At 33.8% G+C, this 22,338-nt stretch overlaps 1 protein-coding gene across 1 annotated transcript in view; it reads right to left on the bottom strand.

Moving 5' to 3' along the window:
- LOC120413692 (latrophilin-like protein LAT-2) overlaps positions 1-22,338 on the bottom strand; it is a 151,306-nt gene that overhangs the window by 35,330 nt on the left and 93,638 nt on the right. The window contains exons 5-6 of the mRNA XM_039574620.2: positions 9,535-9,701; positions 4,873-5,010 (exon numbers count right to left, since the gene is read on the bottom strand). Coding sequence (XP_039430554.1) covers positions 4,873-5,010; positions 9,535-9,701 — 305 coding nt within the window. The remainder of the gene's footprint in view (positions 1-4,872; positions 5,011-9,534; positions 9,702-22,338) is intronic.

Here is a 22,338-nt window from a genome sequence, read left to right on the forward strand (position 1 = left end):
TTTGCAATGATTCTGACACTTTTTAAGCATGTTACATTAAAAAACTTAGATACACTCATCATAAAATCATCCAAACTTCAATTAATTATAGTTTTTTAGAATCGGGATGTTGTCAGCTATCCATGTATTATGAAAATGCAATTGTTTGCTCGCAAAAATACTGGAAATTATTATTTTGCTTTTTGGGTACCAAATGATCGGGAATTTTTTCGATAGTTATAACACACGTTTTTAAAAATGCTCAAAATTTTCACAAAACTACGTAATTTCTAAAAAATACAAAAAATACAAGTTTTTACAAAATGGGTATCAAATGATCGGGAGTATATCATACATTTCGATGGCAATAATATTTTTTTGTGAAAAACTCTAAATTTTCACAAAACTTCGTCTTTTTGAAAAATCACTAGAATTTTGTTTTTTTTTTTCAAAATAAATAAAAAAAAAAAAATCGATCAAAAAAAAAATAAAAAAAATTAATCAAAAATAAATGATCGAGATTTTTTCATACATTTCGATAGATTTTTTAAATACTCAACATTTTCACAGAATTCTTCTAAATTTCAGTTTTCATTATATGGGTATCATAAAAGGGGGCTGCAAATATTTTTTGAAGTTTATGTCCCTCGACTCTGGCCAAAGTCATAAACTTTGAAAAGTATTTGCAACGGCCTAATCAAATTTTTGTTAGTAAAATACTGTTTTTTTTGAAGATACGTTGTTTTGTGAAAATTTTGAGTGTATGTGTAGGAATTAATCCCGATTATAAGATACCCAGTGTATAAAAAAAACTATTTTTTTCAGTATTTTTTTTAAAATACGTTATTATGTGAAATTTTTTACTATTTTCAAAAAAATGTGTTATAACTTTCGAAATAAATGAGAAATTGCTATCATTTGATACCCATTTAGTAAAAGACTGAAATTCTTATATTTTTTTCGAAACACGAAGTTTTGTGAAAAAGTTGAGTATTTTACAAAAAAATACTATTACTATTGAAACGTATGAAAAAATCCCGATCATTTGATATCCGTATAGCGTACACAATAATTTTTAGTATTTTTTTAAGAAGCATTGCATTTTCAAAATACAGCAATAATAAGTATTTTTGTGAAAATTTTCATGTAATTATAACTGCAATGGACAGCTGACATCATGCCGATTTTAGCGTGACATACTTTATGGATGACGCCATCAATGTCCCTACAAAATCACTTTAAGAAGACGATATATTGCGTCGAAACGTCGGAATAAAAAAGGAAAAACTACATGTTTTTGATTTTTTTCTCAGATTGCTGAGCACGGTCCTTATTTTTTCAATTAGCATCAATACTTACAACTTAACCGAGGACACCAAATCGATCGGCAAATTTCTCGAAAAGATACAGATTTCTGTAGATATACGTATAATTTTTGTATGGTCAGCTGCTAAAATTGTAAGCCTTGTATGGATGAACCAATGACACATAATGGCTTCTCTAATCGTAGGGAAGGCATCTGCAAAGTTTGAGCCAAATATAAAAATACAAAAAATCTTTTTCCGTTTTTGGTGGACAATTTCTCACCTGAAATGCATGTATTGCAATAATTCATTTTTTTCTAAACGTGTTCTTATGCTTGGAGAAAGAGATCAAACTTAATTGTTATGGAATTCAAAATAAAGCTTTTATCCCTACAAGCATAACATGTTAGGCCATTTTAAATGTTATTTCAAGTTTTTTCCCCAACCCTTTAAAATTTTCCCAAAAAAATGAGGGGGCAAAACAAATAATTATTGACCAAAATTAAAATTTTCATTAATAAATCTTGTAACATCGATTGTAAATTAATCTGAATACATTGTTTAACACTTAACGGTGCACATCAACCAGAGCTTTTGCACCAAGATTTTTGATACAGATATTTTAGTATCTTCAAAACTACGGGAACTATCGATATATTTTTCTATTTATCCCCTAATGTACTGTATACTAAATAATTTACAACAACATTTGACTATTTTTACAATCAGGTTGTTTCAGGATTGGGTCTGTAAGTTTCACGATTTTTGAATAAGAAGACAACAACTTCTTTGGTTGCTGTGCACCCTTAATGATTAATATTAAATCAAATGAAGACTTTTTAAAATTGTTACAAATTTAGAATTTTTGGACCACAGATTGGCACAAAACTTTCAAGTTTTTTTAATCTTTGAAAAAATCGAACGTATGGTCTAACTAATTTTGTTGTGTGATACAAACCCAAATTTGTAATCAAAAGTGTCTTTACAAATTTGCAACATTTTCAACTAACATGCATTTTAAGGATAAATTTTCGGAAAAATCTTCAGTTTTTCGTAAATTAATAATATTTTATGAAGAAGAAGACAGCCTGCAAAAATATATGCCTGAAAAGCTGAGAAAATTTCCTAGAACTTTTCAGACTTAGTTGATCGACTCCTGGTTGTCGGGTAGGGTTGAGTAAAATTTTCTGCTCTTTTAAACGATAATTGAAATTGTCCAACTATATTTTCCAATTTTAAAAATTTCACGTTATTTTAATTTTTTTACATTGGAAATCGAAACAAGAATTTCCGAAATATCGTCAGTTGAAAATTAGGCTACACTGAGTAAACTAAATTGTCAAAATTGGTTAATTTAAGTGGCCGTATTTAGCAGTCCGATGATCTAGCTTTAAAATTGGATGTGTAGAACATTTTCTCAGCATTCTTTCATGAAATAATTTTAAATAAGTCAATACAATTTTTGAACATTATTTTCAATTCAGAAAGCCTAAACTTTGAAAATAGGGCAAACTTCCAACAATTTCATCCGATTTTCTCTCTCTTGGACGCAAACGAATGGTGAATAGTTGGTCTTTTAGAGAAAAATAATTTGGAGTTTCAACAATCTAGCCTTAAATTTGAAAAAGGTCGTATGAAAATTGGAAATGCGGTTTTGGAAATCTCGGGACAAAGAGCTAATTTTGAAAAAAAAAAATGCTCTGTAAATATCCTTCAAGTTTGTTGAAGACATCAAATTGATCAGAAAATGCCTTCTCAAGCTACAGATTTTGGAATATTCACATGGCCATTCTGTATATCCAGCCCGCAAAATTGTTTGGAAAAGTTATGAAGCATGAACAAAGTTTTATCCAAATAAATAATTGCAATTAAAAATCTTGTAAAAACGCATCATTGCACAGAATTACTCAGGCGTAATTCAAAGTTAAAGAAGAGTTCACTACCAAATGGTTGTGCCGAAAGTAAGTATACAAAGGAGATTTATGACATCCATCCTGAAAAGCTTGAGTGAATTTCACTTAAGAGCTCATCAAATTGGACAGGGATGTCAGATCTTCAAAATCTTCTTCTCATTCTCAGTATCATTGAGATACTTTAAAAAATCATATGTACATAATTATTGATTTTCTTTCAAAAAACAAAACAAAATCTTTTAGTTCTGTAATTGATTATTTTTATATTCAAGTCTTTATGATCGTATTTTCATGAAAGAATGAAGAATGAATGAGAATGAAATTACAGCACGGCTAACGAGATAGAGCAATTCCATGTCAAATAGGGAATCGGTTGTACCCAACCCTCTCCGATTTCAATCAAACTTTGTAGACAAGTTATTCTACACTTATATAAGCCATTTTTGTGTATATGGAGCCAGTAACACTCGATAATGAGATTTGAGAAGGGCGTGAGTGTTTTAAATATTTTTGTATTTCGTAATTCAAATATTGCTGTATCTCGAAGCCGTTTCATCGTATCAAAAAGTGGTCAAAGACAAACTTGTAGGAAATTTGACGGGCTTTCCGAAAAAAAAATACACTGAAAGAAAAAAACACTCCACTTTTATGAGATTTTTTGATTTTTAAGTTTAAAAATAAAATTTGAAGGTGAGCCCACGTTTTTTTTGTTAAATTTTTTTGTGAAAATAGCCTAAGATGTTACAAAAAGGCTCACGAAAAATGCAGGACGGAGCAACTCACCTAAAAAAATACAAAAATCATTTACTGAAACTGTTTTTTTCAAAAGTGCTCTAAACATCAAAATTTTCAAAAACCAAACACGGGAGTCGATTCTTTAGACAATTTTGCATAAAAGTCTCCATATTGACCATTGGCCTAAGTCCAATCCTTGTGAAGTTACAGCGTTTTTAAAAATAAAAATGTTGAAAAAATAGGGTTTTTGATGGTTTTTGGCAATTTCTATATGACAGATTTGATTTTTCAGTCTCGAAAATATTTTTACCAGAAAGCTCGTCCAATTTCCCATAAGTCTTTTATGTAAAATTGTCTGGAGAATCGACTCCCGTGTTTGGTTTTTGAAAATTTTTATGTTTAGAGCACTTTTGAAAAAATTAGTTTTAGTAAATGATTTTTGTATTTTTTTAGGTGAGTTGCTCCATCCTGCATTTTTTGTGAGTCTTTTTGTAGCATCTTAGCCTATTTTCACAAAAAATTTGAACGAAAAAAAATCGTGGGCTCAACTTCAAATTTTATTTTTAAACTTAAAAATCAAAAAATCTCATAAAAGTGGAGTGTTGTTTTCTTTCAGTGTATTTTTTTTCTGAAAGCCCGTCAAATTTCCTACAAGTTTGTCTTTCACCACTCTTTGATACGATGCAACGGCTTTGAAATACAGCAATATTTGAATTACGAAATACAAAAATATTTAAAACACTTACGCCCTTCTCAAATGTCATTATCGAGTGAAACTGGCTCCATATACACAAAAATGGCTTATATAAGCGTAGGATAACATCTACAAAGTTTCATTGAAATCAGAGAGGGTCGAGAAAAAAGTAGGTACCTAAAATATTTCTGTTTTGGGCTGGAATTGCTCGATAACGATTTTAATCTCAGTTTAAGACGGCACTTACCAGCAGTGGCTGTCCGCGTTCAGGTCGTGCACGATCTGGGCGATGACCTGGGCACCGGTGATTTTCACGTCCCGCTCCTTGTACTTGAAGGCGGCGGCCACACCCAACATCAGCAGCGGAAAGCCCCAGGACAGCAAGCTGTAATCGTATCCAGAGAGGCAGGAGGGGAAAATGTGAGAAGGGATAAATAGAAAATAGCACAGCATTTCACGGAATCGTAGGGGGAGGGCGAGGGTCATCGCTGGACAAGTATCACTAAAACTTTATGCCGTCTATCTTTGTTTGGGTTCATTTTATAGCGAAAAACGAGATAAGTTCGAGGAGTGTCGGGTTATAAGCTCGGCGAGAGTCGAAGGAAAATCGATTCCGAGTGGTCATTCAGGGACCATAAATTTCTGCTTTCCGTCCCACTGTGTAGGGTGAGCTCAAAAACGGATAGTTTGAGCATCGTCATCGGGTTGGACTATGTTGTCTGGTCGAAAGCCGAACTTTTCCAACTATCAGAACGTGGATGTCCAGTACAGTCCATAGACAAACAGAGCTAAATTGTTGGCATTTAAAAAAAAAACAATAAATCCACACTAGCGCCATCTAGTTGTGATTGCTTTAAAAGAGCTGAGGTGAAATCAGATTAGCTGTGGTGAGTTCTTGGTAGTTCAAATTTACCGTTTAATTGTTGATTCGACTGTTTGTCGCCAAACTTATAAAATTAATCCAATTTTCTGTAAAATTTCAGCATCCATTTGTTCGTGATTCCACTTCCGGCCAAGTTGTTTCATTTTTATTATCACTTTTCACTTCGTGTCCTCGTCATAAAATTGTCATTATCGTCGCAAAGAAGAAAGTTTTACGGGGTCCCTCTCCCTTTCCTGGTGTAAGGGCGGTAAGCCGGAAGTCGGAGGGTTAGGGGAGTGCTTCGCCGAGTGTGACAGATGGACGAAGAAATGTGACCTTTTTTCTGGACTTCGCCGGACTTTACTCAGGGAATTGGGATCGTTTTTTTCTCTCCCCGTCTGTCTTCGAGGAAGTTTATCGTTGTATAGTATCAAATCCGAGCCACCATATGGGAAGAAGAAGAACAAGAAGTTGGGTAATGGAGTCAAAAGGTGCTCCACGAAAGCCGGATCCGGTGTTTTTATGAGTCGGATTGATTGGTGACACTGATTGGACCTGGAGGATTCTTGCAAACGTGTGTGCGGCTTCGGGACGGGAAGTTTATGAAAGTGGAATTATACGACGTGTGAAAGTTTTTGTGGGTGTCATAAAGATAAAAGCGGGAGGATAAGGAGAACTTTGGGAACAACCTAATAATTCGAAGTGGATTCTTAGATTGGAATGATAACGAACATTTTGTGTAACATTCTTTAACCTTAAATGGACGATAAATTTCATTTTTGCGCACAATGCTGTCAAATATTATAAAAATAACGACGAATAAAATTGCAAAAAAAATGCTTTGAATTTGTTAACAGTCAATTTGGTTCATGATTTATAAAATAAGCTATAAAATCTGAACGCTTTGATCACAACACTTAGGCGCAACCTGCTGAGCACACTACTGATCAGAAATTTGAAAGTTTGAATATATTTATTAGAGTGTAACAAAATTGACTTTTTGGCGGGCATTCAGGGGTTTGTTCCGGTAGATATACTGAGCTCAAATCCCAAATATGAGCTTGATTGGATGTAACAGGAGCTGGCGCTCCACCCTTCTGTTTTAAATGGGATTTAACCCGTAAAAATACTTTTTTTCAAAAATGTCTGTTTTGAGGCACTTTGGCCACGAATGCGTTTACCAAAAACATCATATGCGTCGCACCTCGCGACGCCCGAGACGCCATTTCATTTTGCCGGGGCCGATTTTTCGAAAAAAAATGCCGAGCTTTGAAGGTCTGTACCAAGCTCTAGGGTGATCCAAACTTCAATGTTATATATTCCAAAAGATGTGCAAGGATCTGGCCTACACGCCAGTGATGTTTTTGGTAAACGCATTGGTGGCCAAAGTGCCTCAAAACAGACATTTTTGAAAAAAAGTATTTTTACGGGTTAAATCCCATTTAAAACAGAAGGGTGGAGCGCCAGCTCCTGTTACATCCAATCAAGCTCATATTTGGGATTTGAGCTCAGTATGCCTACAGGAACAAACCCCTGAATGCCCGCCAAAAAGTCAATTTTTGTTACATCCTATTATTTATACTAATTATATTTGGTTTCAACATTGTCTATGAAGATTGTATGTGCAACAAAATGTCAAAAGGACATAAAGTCAAAAAGACGAATTGCTAAAAATGGACAAATATGTCGAAAGAACAAATGGGTCTTTTTCAAATATTTTAGTTTGTTTTCTCATACTTTTAATAGATTTCTGAGAAAAAGCCTTTATTTCTCTTACCCAACACAATTTTTGATAAAATTTTAAATCTTTAAAAAGAAGAACTCTTTTTTATAAAAAGTTATGTTGGATAAATAAGGTGGTTTAATTAAATATTGTCATTATTTTGTGAAAAATGTTTTTTTTGGGTCAAATTTTTTTTTTCTGACATAAAAGGTATAGCCTTCCCATTGAAGTAAAACAATCTAGAAAATTACTAAGGCTGGTACAAATTTTATTTAAAGTTTTAAAGGCAAAAAAAATCAAAAAACTTCAAAATTTCAATAGAAATTTAAGTGCAATCATCTGAAATCAATTTAAAATGCATTCCCCTGCGTTTAGAATCATTTTAAGCATGTTTGGGTTGATATAAAAGTCTTTCGAATATTTGAACATTTTCGATGTTTAATATCGTTTAAAGTTTTTTTTTTTTTGCTAAATTTTTGTTTTCGTCAAATCTTACATTTTTGGAAAACGAATGATTGCAAAACATACACAACATGTTTTTGGGAGGGGGGAAGGGAGGGGGGGGGGGCAAGTATTACTTCATACTTAAGGAGTTTTTTGCATAGTATTATAAAAAAAGAAAAGGTCCAACTTTTAACCAAAATCCGCAAAAAATCTTGACAAAGTTGAGGTTTGTTTTATCAAAAAGTCGATAATTCAGAGCATACTAGTTTGAAACATAATGTTACTCTTTACTCTTGTAATATTCATAACAATGTTCTATTCAATGCATGGCCCGGCCCATGCAAAAAATCATTTCACTATTTTATTTTTTTTACGTACTTTTCGAATCTGCACTAACAGAATGGTATTTTTTTTCATTTAGAACAACAAAAATCATTTTAAAATTTCGTGTTTTCTGTAATGTTACTGGGTCTTTTTTTATGGTGTAACAATGTTCTACAATGAACATTTTTTTCGAAAATCGCGATGACATTGTAAACAATAAATTTAAAAATAAAAAAAAGTTTTGAATTAAAAAATTACCGTTCAAGGTTATTGCAGATTTCAAAAGAATATTAAATTTCCCATAAAATGACAAGTGCTAACAAAAATAACAGTTGAGTAACGGAAAATGGCAGCATTTTTGAAACCATTTTTGTATTTTTTTCTATGATTTTTTTTAGGAATTCGGATAATGCCATCAAATCGTGCGTCCAATTTTACATAAAAATCTCTTTGACACTAAATTTCCAAATCGTCACAATTTCAGGCTGCACATCCAAAATTCAAATGGAAGGGTTCACATCGAAAAATGAAGATCGGATTCGGGAAGATTTTATTATGTTGACTTAAAAAAACACAAATAGGAGGGCCGAGGTACCCCAACGGAATCCGGAATATCTCCGGTAAAAATGTATAATATTTGTCCATCTGACTCATCTGACCAGAGTCACCAGGTCAACATTTGAAGAAAAAACTGGCAAAGTATCGGTACAAAAACTGGAAAAATCTGGCAGACGAAAATCTAACATTTCTGAATGGTGAAAGGGAGGTAGGATACTGATTTTATGGCCTCAAAAATGTTGAATTCAAACACATTATACATTTTTAGATTTCTTATTAAATTTGTTCATTGTAATAAAAAGTAGTTCAAAGTGGATATAAAACAAAAAACTAGCAAAATCAGTCAATATCTGGCACAGAGAAGGAAGGATCTTTATTCTGGTTGTAACATGAAAAATTTGCAGAATTTATCTGGCAACCTGGAAACCCTGCACCTGACTGTTAAAAATATAGACAAATCTGGATTTTTTGTTACCGAAAGCATCTAATTTGGTCAATTCTAGGTACTGAAAGTTATAAGATTTTAAGAAAAAATAGGGGTCAAATCATTAACCGAGCTTTTGAGTGTTGTTTGATCAATTAGTGATAAATTGATATGAAATAAAAATTCAAGTATTTTTTATGTTTGTAACAGTCATACAGAATTTATTTAAAATGCAAAAAATAAGGATTAATGTTAGTTTCAGTCATGTTTGTACAATATTAGCATTAATTGATCAAATTAACTTAAACAATAAATTTGGTTGCTCCTGAATCTTGAAGCAATAGAACATCTATAAGCAATACCTAAAAAAATAACAAAATAATAAAAATTTTGAGTATTTTCAAATAAATTTTCGACTCCTTCTCTTCGACTCAACCCGAAACGCGTCCACCCGAGCCAGCACCAAGGCCGTCGAGGAGAAGACTTTTGACAGCGGTCAGGGAGCGCACCCAAAGTTCGTGAGAAAAAGACCACATTGAGTTCCAATGGCAGTGCCCTCCCCCCCAAAACTCACCTATAGTGGGCCAAGGCCCGGCCCATGCTCGGCTCCGGGTTGGGGTTGAGGTTCGTGTTGGACCGGAACAGGACCAGGGCATGGTGACAGCAGCAGCACAGCCAACACATCGACGCCAGCTTCATAAACAGCAACGCCAGCGATAGCGACAGGCAGAGCTCGGTGTCCTGCAAAGGGGACAGGAGAGAGTTTGGTGGGGGATGAATAAGGTAAATTGAGTATATTAAGGGGTGATGTGGGGTCGATGTGGAAGCGATAAGTAGAATTTATGACTTTTTAGGCTACGAGAGAGAATTCATGTCTATATTCAGGGAGATAATTTAAAGTTGCTGAAATATGTTCAACGAAATTGAGGATATTCGACTGAGTTTCTTCACGAAAGAGAAAGAAGATAAGTAATTGTGCTTTTCGTTTCCGTTGACCTTCTCCCAATAAGATTTTTCCTTGTCAAATTAATATATTTATTTTTCATGTCTCCTTTTGATTCGCTGAAGGTTTACAATGAGTTCAAATAAGATCTTCTTAAAAAGTAAGGAACTAACTTTTTAAAGTATTCCTTCCTCATCATCTAGAAATGTGTGATCTTCCATAATGTTTCACTCAGCCACTGATCGTAAAATTGAGATATAACGAGACAAGTGAGAATAACTTCTCCCAAGACGCAGCTGAGTCCATTTAAAGCACATAGAGGAAATATACCCATTTTAATCAGTCTAAGCCGTTCGACCAATTCTCATCACTTTTGCCGTTTTGCGCTGTTAAATCAACATTTTCAGATGTATCAACAATGGAGAGTTGCTTGCTCACTTTTGTTTGAGCTATTTATTACTTTGGAACAGTCAAAAACACTTTATGAAAGCTGCAATACATGATCAAAGTGCTGATAGGCCGATAATAGAAATAGGCTGAGAAATGGTATATTTCCCCTACATACACCAAAAAAGTTTCAATTTTACGCACGAAAAGCGCCTTATTGGAAAGCTTCGGGCATCAATTTCCTGCTAAGACTCGTGCGGGGTGTGGAAGGACGAACGGAGGAGGTATGCATGGTGTTGTAAGGCAGCCAATTTCCTGTTACTTCTGGCCACACCGACCCGGGAGGGGTTGGGGTTTGTGGATTTTCAGTTTGCTGGACGAAGACTTAGGACTTGGTTAGGTGTTTGGGGCGAAAGTAAAGGTGAAGTTTTTTGTTGCTGCCTGAAATATTTATGTTTGTGTTATCTGAGCTCAGATATTTTGTGTTAATTTTTCGACTTATTTAAATTAGCATAAAGAAATTTTAATATTTGATCATGAGATTAAAATATTTATGGGAAGAGTCTAAAACTTATAAAAAATCATCTATGTTACTGTCATTAGGACTTAATCCGGATATCAGTAATTCCCCACGAAAATAGCATGATTAATTTTTTTTTATTTCTGGGGGTTTTCGTCGATTTTCGCAAAAACTACAACTCCGCACCATTTCAACTGATTATAGCTGTCTTGGACGCAAACGAAAGGGTATTAGATAGGCTTTTAGGGAAAAATAGTTAGATGTTTCAAAAATCTTGCCTAACATTTGAAAAGGTCGAATGAAAACTTAAAATGCAATTTTGAAGGTCTCGGGGCCAAAGAGCTTATGTCTGGAAATATGTTTATCGAATTTCTCGGAAAATTTTACATAACATATCAAAAAATGGTGAAGTTATGTTTTCAATATTTCAAGATACATTTTTATGAAAATAAAAACCGTGTATTTCGACACACTGCGCGCAAAAACTGGAAAATGACGAAATCGGCAAAAAATCGACTTTTTTTACTAAAACTGCGATAACTTTAAAATTTAAACGATGACCTATACATGTTTGGGTACCAAAATTTTCGTAATTGGAAGACTATATTTTACGTTTTCATTCGACCTTTTCAAATGTTAGGCTAGATATTTGAAACATCTGACCATTTTATCTTTCAAATCATTATTTTTATATATTTTTAAGTTTTTTTTTTCAATCATTGGCAACCCAGAAGTAAACAAAAATGACAAAAATGAAATTTCTTGCAATATTGTTTTTTTGAATCATGTTTAATTTTGTAAATGATTTAAATGTTAGTTTTCAACTATTAATCAGATTTGGCTATAACATGATTATGGCACATCTAAAACTATGTCAAGATCAAAAAATCCGTTATCACGAGTTATGCCAAAAACTTTTTTTTGTCAAAAATATTTAAGAGGCAGTATTTGTAAATATTGCTCGGTTTGTTCTAGAGGTCGTATCAAGGTGCTCCGATTTGGATGAAACTTTCAGCGTTTGTTTGTCTATACATGAGATGAACTCATGCCAAATATGAGCCCTCTACGACAAAGGGAAGTGGGGTAAAACGGGCTTTGAAGTTTGAAGTCCAAAAAACCTAAAAAATCTTAAAATTGCTCACATTTCCGTAAAACTTCATCAATTCCAACTCTCTTAGATGCATTTGAAAGGTCTTTTGAAGCACTTCAAAATGTGCCATAGACATCCAGGATTGGTTCGACTTTTTCTCTTAGCTTTTGCAAATTACTGTCAAAAATGGATTTTTTTAAAACCTTAATATCTTTTTGCAACAGCCTCCAACACCCATACTCCCATAGGTCAAAAGATCGGTAATTACATGGACTATAAGCCTGCGGTATTAACTTTTTGGCCAATCGCAGTTTTTCTCATAGTTTTTCGATTTTTCTAGAACAAACATTTTACAACGTTAGTTTTTGCCCTGTAGGCCGCCATAGCGGCACTTTTTGGTTTCAATTTTGTCATATTCGGAATCCTCGGACAATTTCACGTAAGTTAGTAGTATTGGAGTTGTAAATTTGATTGGAAAAATTGCCATTTAGAATGAATTAAAATATTTTTTAACAATTTGTTGGATTGGGGGTAAAACAGGTATTCGCCTACTTGATACAGCATTTGACGTATTGATCACAGGGTAAATAAGATCAATTTCTTTTTTCAAAAATGTTTTATTTAATTATTTTTTAAATCAAATTTACAACTACAATACTACTAACTTACGTGAAATTGTCCGAGGATTCCGAATATGACAAAATTGAGACCAAAAAGTGCCGCTATGGCGGCCTACAGGGCAAAAACTAACGTTGTAAAATGTTTGTTCTAGAAAAATCGAAAAACTATGAGAAAAACTGCGATTGGCCAAAAAGTTAATACCGTAGGCTTATAGTCCATGTAATTACCGATCTTTTGACCTATGGGAGTATGGGTGTTGGAGGCTGTTGCAAAAAGATATTAAGGTTTTAAAAAAATCTATTTTTGACAGTAATTTGCAAAAGCTAAGAGAAAAAGTCGAACCAATCCTGGATGTCTTTGGCACATTTTGAAGTGCTTCAAAAGACCTTTCGAATGCATCTAAGAGAGTTGGAATTGATGAAGTTTTACGGAAATGCGAGCAATTTTAAGATTTTTTAGGTTTTTTGGACTTCAAACTTCAAAGCCCGTTTTACCCCACTTCCCTTTGTCGTAGAGGGCTCATATTTGGCATGAGTTCATCTCATGTATAGACAAACAAACGCTGAAAGTTTCATCCAAATCGGAGCACCTCGATACGACCTGTTACACATTGGTGAAAAACTCGCTCTTAAAAAAAACATTTTACAACAATAATTATTGTTCAATCTACAACATTTTGTACAGCGATTTTTTAAATAATCGATGCAAAATACATTCTTTGCCCAAAATAATTAAATCTATTTAAAAAAAAAACGCATTGTAAAGCAAACTTCTTTGTTTCTTGAAGTGAATAAGGAAATTAAGTTATTAAACATGATTCCAACATTTCCAAATATTGCTTTAATCTGCATTATTAATCACTACAGTTGCCTTGTAAATCATATATTTTATGAAGATCAAAGTTTTTTTTTCGTAGCTGTACTTCAAAATTTCACTAGTTTTTTATAAATATTTTTTATTGATTCAAAAAGTCTTTAAATGATTTTCTTAGCAAGAATATGTCTCTTCAATTGTTTTCAGTTGGTTGCTTTCAAGATTTAATGGAATATAAACATTTAAAATGCATGTTATTATCACTATCTTTTTTCTTTTAATTTTTTAAAATGTAAAAATTCTACTTTAAAATTTCACTTTTATCACACAGACATGGTAATTATTGTTAATTAAGTACTTTTTGTTTAAATTGTTAAGGTTTTATGAGCCATACAATATGGCTGATTTTCAAAATTTACAAAAATAAAAAGAATTACAAAATTGCAAACAAACTTTTTTTTATTCTTTAAACTTTTGATTTCAAAAATTCGATAAGAATTAATTTATTAATTGTTATTTACATTTTTTGGCAGCTTTCACACACGGTGCTTTCCGAAACTTTTTTTTTTCTCTTCCAAAGTATTGTTTTTTTTTATCGTTTTAGATGAAAAAAGATATTTTTAAAGCATGCTAAAGAGCAACTCTCTAAGAAATCGGCCGATTTTGCCTATTTTTGTTTTTTTTTGTATTTTTATTAGGCTCAAACATTGTGGGGCTCCTTCCTATGACCAAATAATTCATTTTGTGTCATTGGTTCACCCATATAATTTTGGCAACTGTTCGTAAAAAATCGTTACGTATTCGAAAATCTGTAACTTTTGAAGGAATTTTCTGATCGATGATTCGATCGATCAATTCAGAAAATAATAGGAGGCCGATTTTTTTTGTCGATTTTATTATTACCCTTTTTTTTAATTTTTTTTTTCCAAAATCAGTTTTTTCAACAAAAACCGCAATTTTTAAGCTTAAGAGAAAAATGTTGTCGCCGAGTTATGTTTTTTTTTGGAAATAAATAGATGTTTTAGTCCAAAAATCTTGTCAGTTTTTAATGTAAAATCAAGTATGCAATCGAATAGTATTTTACAGATTTTTTTTATCAATTGCACCCTATTGAAGATATAGACAGATAAAGGTTAATTCTAACTTTAAAAAATCCGCTATTTTCGATTTTTCAAAATTATGTTTATGATGGCCCATTTCCAAAAATATTTATTTCAAAAAGTTCAAAAAAATCCAAAAATTGCCTTAGGCAGGTACAAATTGTATTTGGCCCGAAAAATCAAGGGACAATTTTTTTTTCAAAAGACTTTAAAATTTCAATGTAAATTCAAGTGCAATCAGCTGAAATCAGTTTAAAATACATTCCCCTTTGGGTTGATTTAAAATCTTTGGAATTTTTGAAAAAAAATCGCTGAATTTTTAGTTTTTGATTTTAAAACAGTTTTAAAATGGAAATGTTGAAACTTTTTTATTTATTTATTTTATTTTAATGATCCAGTTTTCAATGGTGTAAAATGAAATATTTGTGAAATTTTATAATACGTTCGAAAAAAATATTTAGAATATTTTGACATGAAAACTAACATTTCAAAAAGACCAAACATTCAATATAACGCCCATTTGAAATGTGCGATTCACTCCTTTCACAATTTGCATGCATTTTCTGGATTGTATGAAAGTGCGACGAACCGACCCAATTCTCTATTCAAACATTGCAGAAATTCTATTTGGCCCTGCTAAAAGATTTGTGAAAACCTCCATGTTTCCCCTCGAGTGTATCCTGCGCAGTCATTTTTGTCATATTTGTAGGTCAGTTTAATTGGTAAAAATAAATTATAAACTTGAAAATAGTCGAAAAATCTAAGTTTCTCTGATAGAATATTTTGGAAATATTTTTTTTCTGGAATAAACAACATAAATTAATACTTTTTAAGGTAGAGACCAAAGGGACGTGTTCTCGACCTATAATTCTTCAAAAAAAAATTTTAATGTGTGTGCTGTTACAACTGCCAAATCTATTTTCATTTCCTGCTACGTCCAATCACCGGAAATGGACTTAGAATCGAAGCGCAAGGAGAAAACACCGTACAATGGTGTTTCCGGCTTAGACCATCAACTCTGGCGTTTTTTCTTCTTTTCCCTTTCAGAGCTTCGACAGTCAAGCAATCAACAGTGTTGAGCTAAACGCAACGCTAGCGCCAAAGTGAGTGGAAAAAATATCACCGGAAACCGGGTCCATCTTCTTCGTAACTCATTTCATTTCCGGAAGCTGCCAGCGACGCGCGCTAGCAAGTTAATGAGAAAAGTCTACAAAAGATGTAATTTTCCGGCTGTTGGCTAAAAGTTGGGTTTTGCTTGCTGTCGCTGTTGGGCTCAGCGCGAGGAAAGTTTTAGAAACATTGTTTACCGGCAAGTTTACGCAACTACTGGGTTGGAGATAAGTTTCGGTGAAAGTTTGAATTAACTGTTGGAAACTGGAATCAACTGGAGTTGGCAGAAGCCGGTTTCGTTATCTAGAAACTCGAGGAGCTGTTTGTCGAGAGCTGATTAAATTCCATTTAAATCTATTTTTGAAATAAACAACAAGACTTCTTTCGTTGCCAAGCCTGTGTAGATCAAATCAACGACTTTAAGCTTATCAGCTGCCTTAGAGCTCATGCCGTCAAGCTGGGCTAAATCCATTTTGCTGATTGAATTGAGCAAAATAGCCAGCAGCTGCTGGCTGCACCTTGCTGCACTGATCTAATCTATTTCATATCACGATTGAGCACAACTGCCACGTGCCAATGCGTTAACTTGTCACGTAACACACTTAGCTGATGCCTGCGAGCAGGTAACCGTGAGACAAGGGAAAATGTTCGTGAGAAAAGCAATTTATCACTATCAACGTCGAGGAATCGCAACCAATCCTTCCCGGGGTAGACCGTGGAATCTAACCTCGTTCCACTAGTTATGCACAGCAAAAAAATATTTAGCAAAATTTCTCAACACAATGTCGAAATACTAAAATTACCCAAAAAAACATTTTTTACAGTGCATAATGTCATCAGGGAAGTAAGCGTCGTGACGCATCCGTGGAGCCTGTCACTCTTCTTCAGTGGAGGTCGCGGCCCAGCACGTGGTAAAGTTTTGCCCCCCGTTCAGGCCCGACTTGCAGTGCACCTGACCTGGCAGCCACATTCACACTACCCGTTAAAGGTAAAGTAAAAGTGACATCCGTACTGACAGGTGAGAAAATGGTGGCGGCATCGCGGGCGCAATGGCTTTGTGCGAGACTTGCATAGGGATGTCAACGAGGTTAATATAGCTTATGTTTTTATTATTTGCTTGTTATTCATGTTCTTGGTTGGTCTGCCAAGCGTATTCTTACCAAAAACAAGCGATTGATCATTTTTTTAATTTGAAACATATTTAATATTGAAAATATGAAAAATTATCCGAAAAGAAGAAAAAAATTTATTATAAGTTAGATCAGTGGTTCTTAACATTTTTCAAAAAACTGAAGGAATTTTCTGGTCGATTTTTGTATATTGAGTACAGTTTTCGTTAATGATGACGACAATTTAAAAACAAAAACGGTTGGAGTCTTGCAAATATTTTCCAATTTTAAATTCAATTTTATTAGAAAAGAAAAAAATCCCAAGACATTTTTATGCCAAAAAGAAATATGAAAGATTTTGAAAGGTAAAAATTTAATTTGCAATACTGCAATACTTTGCATTGTAATTTTAAACTTATAAAGCACCGTTTTAAAAAGTAACTCTTTATAAAACAGTAAAAATATATATTTTTGAGCACTAAAACAGTTATCGAATATGTCAATTTGAAATTAATTATTTAAGATAGCTATGAAAAAATGTTGTGTTTTCATATTTGAATTTTTAAATTTTGACAAAAAGTGATGATTATTTCAAAATCATGCTTAACATTCCAAAGGACCTAAATTTTGAAGACCTTTTGAAATAAATGACTTTATTGGGAACAAATTTCCAACATTTTGGAAAACCAAGATTTTTTCAAAAAATATGGACATACTTGTATATAGTTTAAAAAATGCGTTTATTGTAAAAAAATAAACCGAATCGACGTAAAACCTTACAATGTGGCCTTCTTAAACCTTGCGGTTTAGTCAACGGATCCATAGGCGTGTATCGTTCTTTTGCGACAAGACTCCGCCTCCCGGGTCTTCTAAGTGTGAAGATATGGCACGGGGAGAGGGCACCGAATACCTATATTTACACTTAGTTTTTTTTTCGTTCGCCTTGGGATTCGAACCGGCGTCTTCTAGATTGAGAGTCATGTGCGCGGTCCGATTGATCCACACAGGCAGACAAACTAAATATAACAACGAAATTGAAAATGAAAAAAATAATTATATTATCGTAAAAAGTAATTCAAATATGTATTTTTTTAAGGTCGCTGCTATTTATCCTTAATATTTTAAGCACATGCTTAAAACTGAAGTTATTTGCGTTATGTTGCGTCAAAATCAATAAAAATTTAAATAATAAATATTCAGCAAATTTAGGATATGGATTATTTGAAGAATTTTATTCAACTTTGTGCATTTTTTTCTAATGTTTTTTTTTTGTTTGAGAATACCCAAAAACCAACTTTAAAATTCTTGAAAATAAACTTTGTCGAATCGTTAATGTCATCAAATGGGACAAAAAGACTCACGGGGAGAATTTGAAGTTTTTTTAAAATAGGAACTTTGATGTATAAATTCGTCAAAATTCATTTTAGAAAATGTTCAGCATTTTCAATGTTAAATTTGGTAAAAAAAAAGAAACAGGTGAGTAACTTTACCAATCTTTATTACTAGGGTTAGTGAATTTTCACGATTTCCGTGAAATTTCGTGAAATTTAGCTATTTTCTAAAATCAATTCTTTGAATTTGAATCTGAATAACTTTTGTTGTTAGTTACAACATAAAAAATATTTCATCCATTAATACTTTTAAAGAAAATTTTATTATTTTTCAGTTTGATGACATCAACATAACATTTTGACAACATTAATTGAGAAATGCTGCGAATACTTAAATCATGTAACATAAATCACTCAAAATAAAAAAAAAAACATGTTCTAGGAATCATCAAGTTATCGCATGGAAGATAACGTCAATCTTTTGATTCCAGTTATTCTCATACCAAAAAAATATTGTTTTTTAAAAAATTTGAATTATCTACCAAAACTTGTTAAAAAAATTTCGACAACACATTTTATAAATTCAGACCCTTAACATTTTCGACAATTTTTTATTTTTTATTTGGCCCGGACTTTGTGGGGGCATTCCCTATGGCCAAAGTAGCCATTTTGTGTCATTGGTTCACCAATACAAGTCTCCATACAATTTTGGCAGTTGTCCATACAAAAATAGTACGTAAATATTCGAAAATCTGTAACTTTTGAAGGAATTTTTTGATTAATCTTAGACATGGTATTGATGAGTACTGTTCAGTAAGTAGGTGCATGGAAAAAAACTTGCCTATTTTTAATTAACTTTTTTTTCACAATAATACAATTTCTCATAATTGGTTTTTTTTATTTTCGAGATTTTTTTATATATTTTATGGGACCAAAACCCCGGGCCGGGTCCGGTGGTTTAGTGGTTAGCGTGGTAGCCTCTGAATCCCAGTATGGCCTGGGTTCAATCCCAGACGGACCCGGTGGCATTTTTCGAGACGAGATTTGCCTAACCACGCCTTCTATCGGATGGGGAAGTAAAACGTCGGTCCATTTGCGTAAAAGAGGTTTTGAGTGACTCACCACACATAACCTTCGGACGCCTAGAAATGAGCAGAAACTTGCAACAGAGACCACAAAAGACCCGGGGGTCGTTAAAGTGGATTACTTTGCTTTTTTTGGGACCAAAACCCGCACCTTTTATGCCATACAGAAGTATTGTCGAACATTTTTCCGATTTTAAATGATGGAAGTTTAAATTTGCAATCGATAAGTACTTTACAGATTTTTTGATCAAGTGCCTCGTTTTCAGGATATAGCCGCCGAAAGTTTGATTTCAGTAAAATATTTGCAGTTTTTGGATTTTTAAAAAAAGTGCCCATAAGTCCATCCATCTCTGAAAATATTTTGTTGAAAAGTTCAGAATATTTGCAATAAAACTGTCTAAGAGACATTGAAGATTGGATTTCTGGTTACTGAGATGCGTCCAATTCAAACAAACCTCCATTTTTTTTATGCCGATGTCTCAGCAACTAATGGTCCGATTTTCTATGTTAAAAAATGAAACATTCGTCAAATTCTTCCGATCTTTTCGAAAACATTATTTAATTTTTTTTAATCAAGACTAACATTTGACCCTTTTGAAATGTTAGTCTCGCTTCAAAAATTTGTCAATATTGTTTTCAAAAAGATCGGAAATTTCACGAATGTTTCTTTACATATGTACCGTCATCTGGGGCGAAACGAGACAAATGGGGCAAATTAGGCAGCTGTTTTAGCCTTTTTACTGCAGAATATTAGGATATTTTTCATTGATTTTGAATGGAACAGACACAGAACAACAAAAACTGTGCATTGTTTTTCAAATTTCATGCTTCTAAGTGTTTTTAAAAACTGCTGTCCCTATTCAGACTGTAGTCCCGATTCGCCCCAGTTGACGGTAACAAACTGTATTTAAGAGCTTTCAATTTTAAACATGTGTTAACCAGAAACAAATCACTCAGAGATTTTATTCCCAGCCCCGACTCTGCCTACTCAATCCAACCCCTTAATTTGATCAATCTTGTGCCCAGCATGATTTAACCAGCGCAATCGAGGAACCCTAAAATATGCAAGAAAACGGAATTGACAGTGTCAGTCAAAGGCTCCGAACCGGCTGCTGCTGCTCAGACTGCCAGTCAGAGTCAGTCAGTCAACCAACCACTCAGTTTGGGACCGGGCGTGGACGGAAGGGAAGTGTCTGGGAAATGGTAAAAATTGCCTTCCATTAAGGTTAATGGAGAAGCTGTGAACCTTCCTCCCGCAACCAATCCCCACCGCGTTTACCGCACTTTTCTTCCGGTTTTTTTTGCTCTCTCACTCTTTCTTAACCCTCTTCATTTTCCCACCCGACATAAAATACATCTGACGTTGACGCCGCCGACGACGAACGCTTTTCCCGGAGTGTGAAAGATAATTTTCCTGGAGGAAGCTTTCCCGTACTCTCCACCCCCTCCTTTCTTGAACTCTTTTCGCGTGAGCTTTTTTTGCGTAATAATATTTTAAGGAACGGCGCAAGTGTTACAAATTTAAGCTCATTAGGCAGGTGGTACTTGCATTAAAAGGCGATCATCGTAAAATTGGGCCCCTTTTTGGAAGAGGGGTGCGTTTGGCTACAAAGTGGTTGTGTCATCATCAGTTATTGAGTTCTTGTCTTGTTTAATTACTGTCTTGATATTTAAAAAGTTATAAAATAAATGCTGCTTGATGGGGGAGAAGACTGATTTTTCTTTAATTTTCAATGAGCTTGTAATCATGGGCATTTTTTTTATTGGAATATACTTTGGAAAAGCATTCCACATGTAAAAGAACCGTTCTGCATAGTTTTTAAGGGACGTAAAAAGGCAAAATTTGGATCTTGAGAAAGAAATAGACCGAACAACTTGGTTAAAAAAATGTTAACGTTAATTGGGAATAAAAGCACCCAACAAAGGATTTAAAAAGTACATCGTGCACTCTTTATCATTGGTAAAAAAATCGTAAACTGATCACGGAGTTTCAAAAATAAATTATTTGTGTAAGCCACGGTGTGTTTCCTAGAACAAACTTAAGATAAAAAATTCGGCAAGTCTGAAATTTGGCACCATGAAAGAAGGGCTCTTTCCCGACATTTTGCGGGGTCCAGCGAAATAATTCGTCGGGGGGTCTAGAGCAACTTTTTTTTTTGAAGATTTTTTTTCGATTTTATAGGATTTATTTTCAGAAAAGTCGATGGAAATCGATGGGTTCATGTTCATATCCATTAAATTTCTAATGAAAAGCCTCAAAATCAAAATCAAAAAAACTAACTTAATCCACCTATGTGGTTGATGCCTTCCTCACTTTTTTATCAAAAATGGGTAATATGAGTGGTTTGGACACATATTTCAGCTATTTTTTAGATCTAGAAAAATAAGTACACAGAAATAACTTAAGTGGTAATAACTCGAGACAGGGTTGCCAGATCTACAATGTTGTGGACTCGTTTGAAAGGTCTTTCAATTTCCTAACTAACGATGGGTCGGATGATGGATCCGGTCATCGTTTACATACATTTAAGTGAGATCCGGCTTCAAACAATTACATATCGATCACTTAAGTGGTCATAACTCGAGACAGGGTTGCCAGAACTTCAATGTTTTGGACTCGTTAGAAAGGTCTTTCAAATACCTAACCAACGATGTGCCGGATGATGGATCCGGACATCGTTTACATGCATATAAATGAGATCCGGATATATGTGAAAACACATTTTTATACATAACTTTTGAACTAGTTATCTAAACTTCAAAAACTTCAATAGCGATGTATGGGACCCTAAACCAAGTCGAATGCAACAGGTTTGGTCAAAATCGGTTCAGCCAGTGCTGAGAAAACTCAGTGAGAATTTTGGTCACATACATACATACACACACACATACACACACACATACACACACACATACACACACACATACACACACACATACACACACATACACACACACATACACACACAGACATTTGTTCAGTTTTCGATTCTGAGTCGAAATGTATACATGAAGGTGGGTCTACGACGTTTTTATACAATGTTCATTTTTAGAGCAGGATTATAGCCTTACCTCAGTGAGGAAGGCAAAAACCAAAATCAAATTATTCGCTCTACAGCATTGCCTTGGCGTTCTCGAGTGCGAGATTCCTACTCGAAACTAAGTGTCCGAAGGCTTGATTGTTGAGGCAATTGCAAACCTCTTTTTACACCTTAGCTTCCATCCACCCCGGGATTCGAACTGACGACCTTTGGATTGTTAGTCCAACT

The sequence above is a fragment of the Culex pipiens genome, chromosome 3, assembly GCF_016801865.2.
Source record: "Culex pipiens pallens isolate TS chromosome 3, TS_CPP_V2, whole genome shotgun sequence".
Lineage (NCBI taxonomy): Eukaryota > Metazoa > Arthropoda > Insecta > Diptera > Culicidae > Culex > Culex pipiens.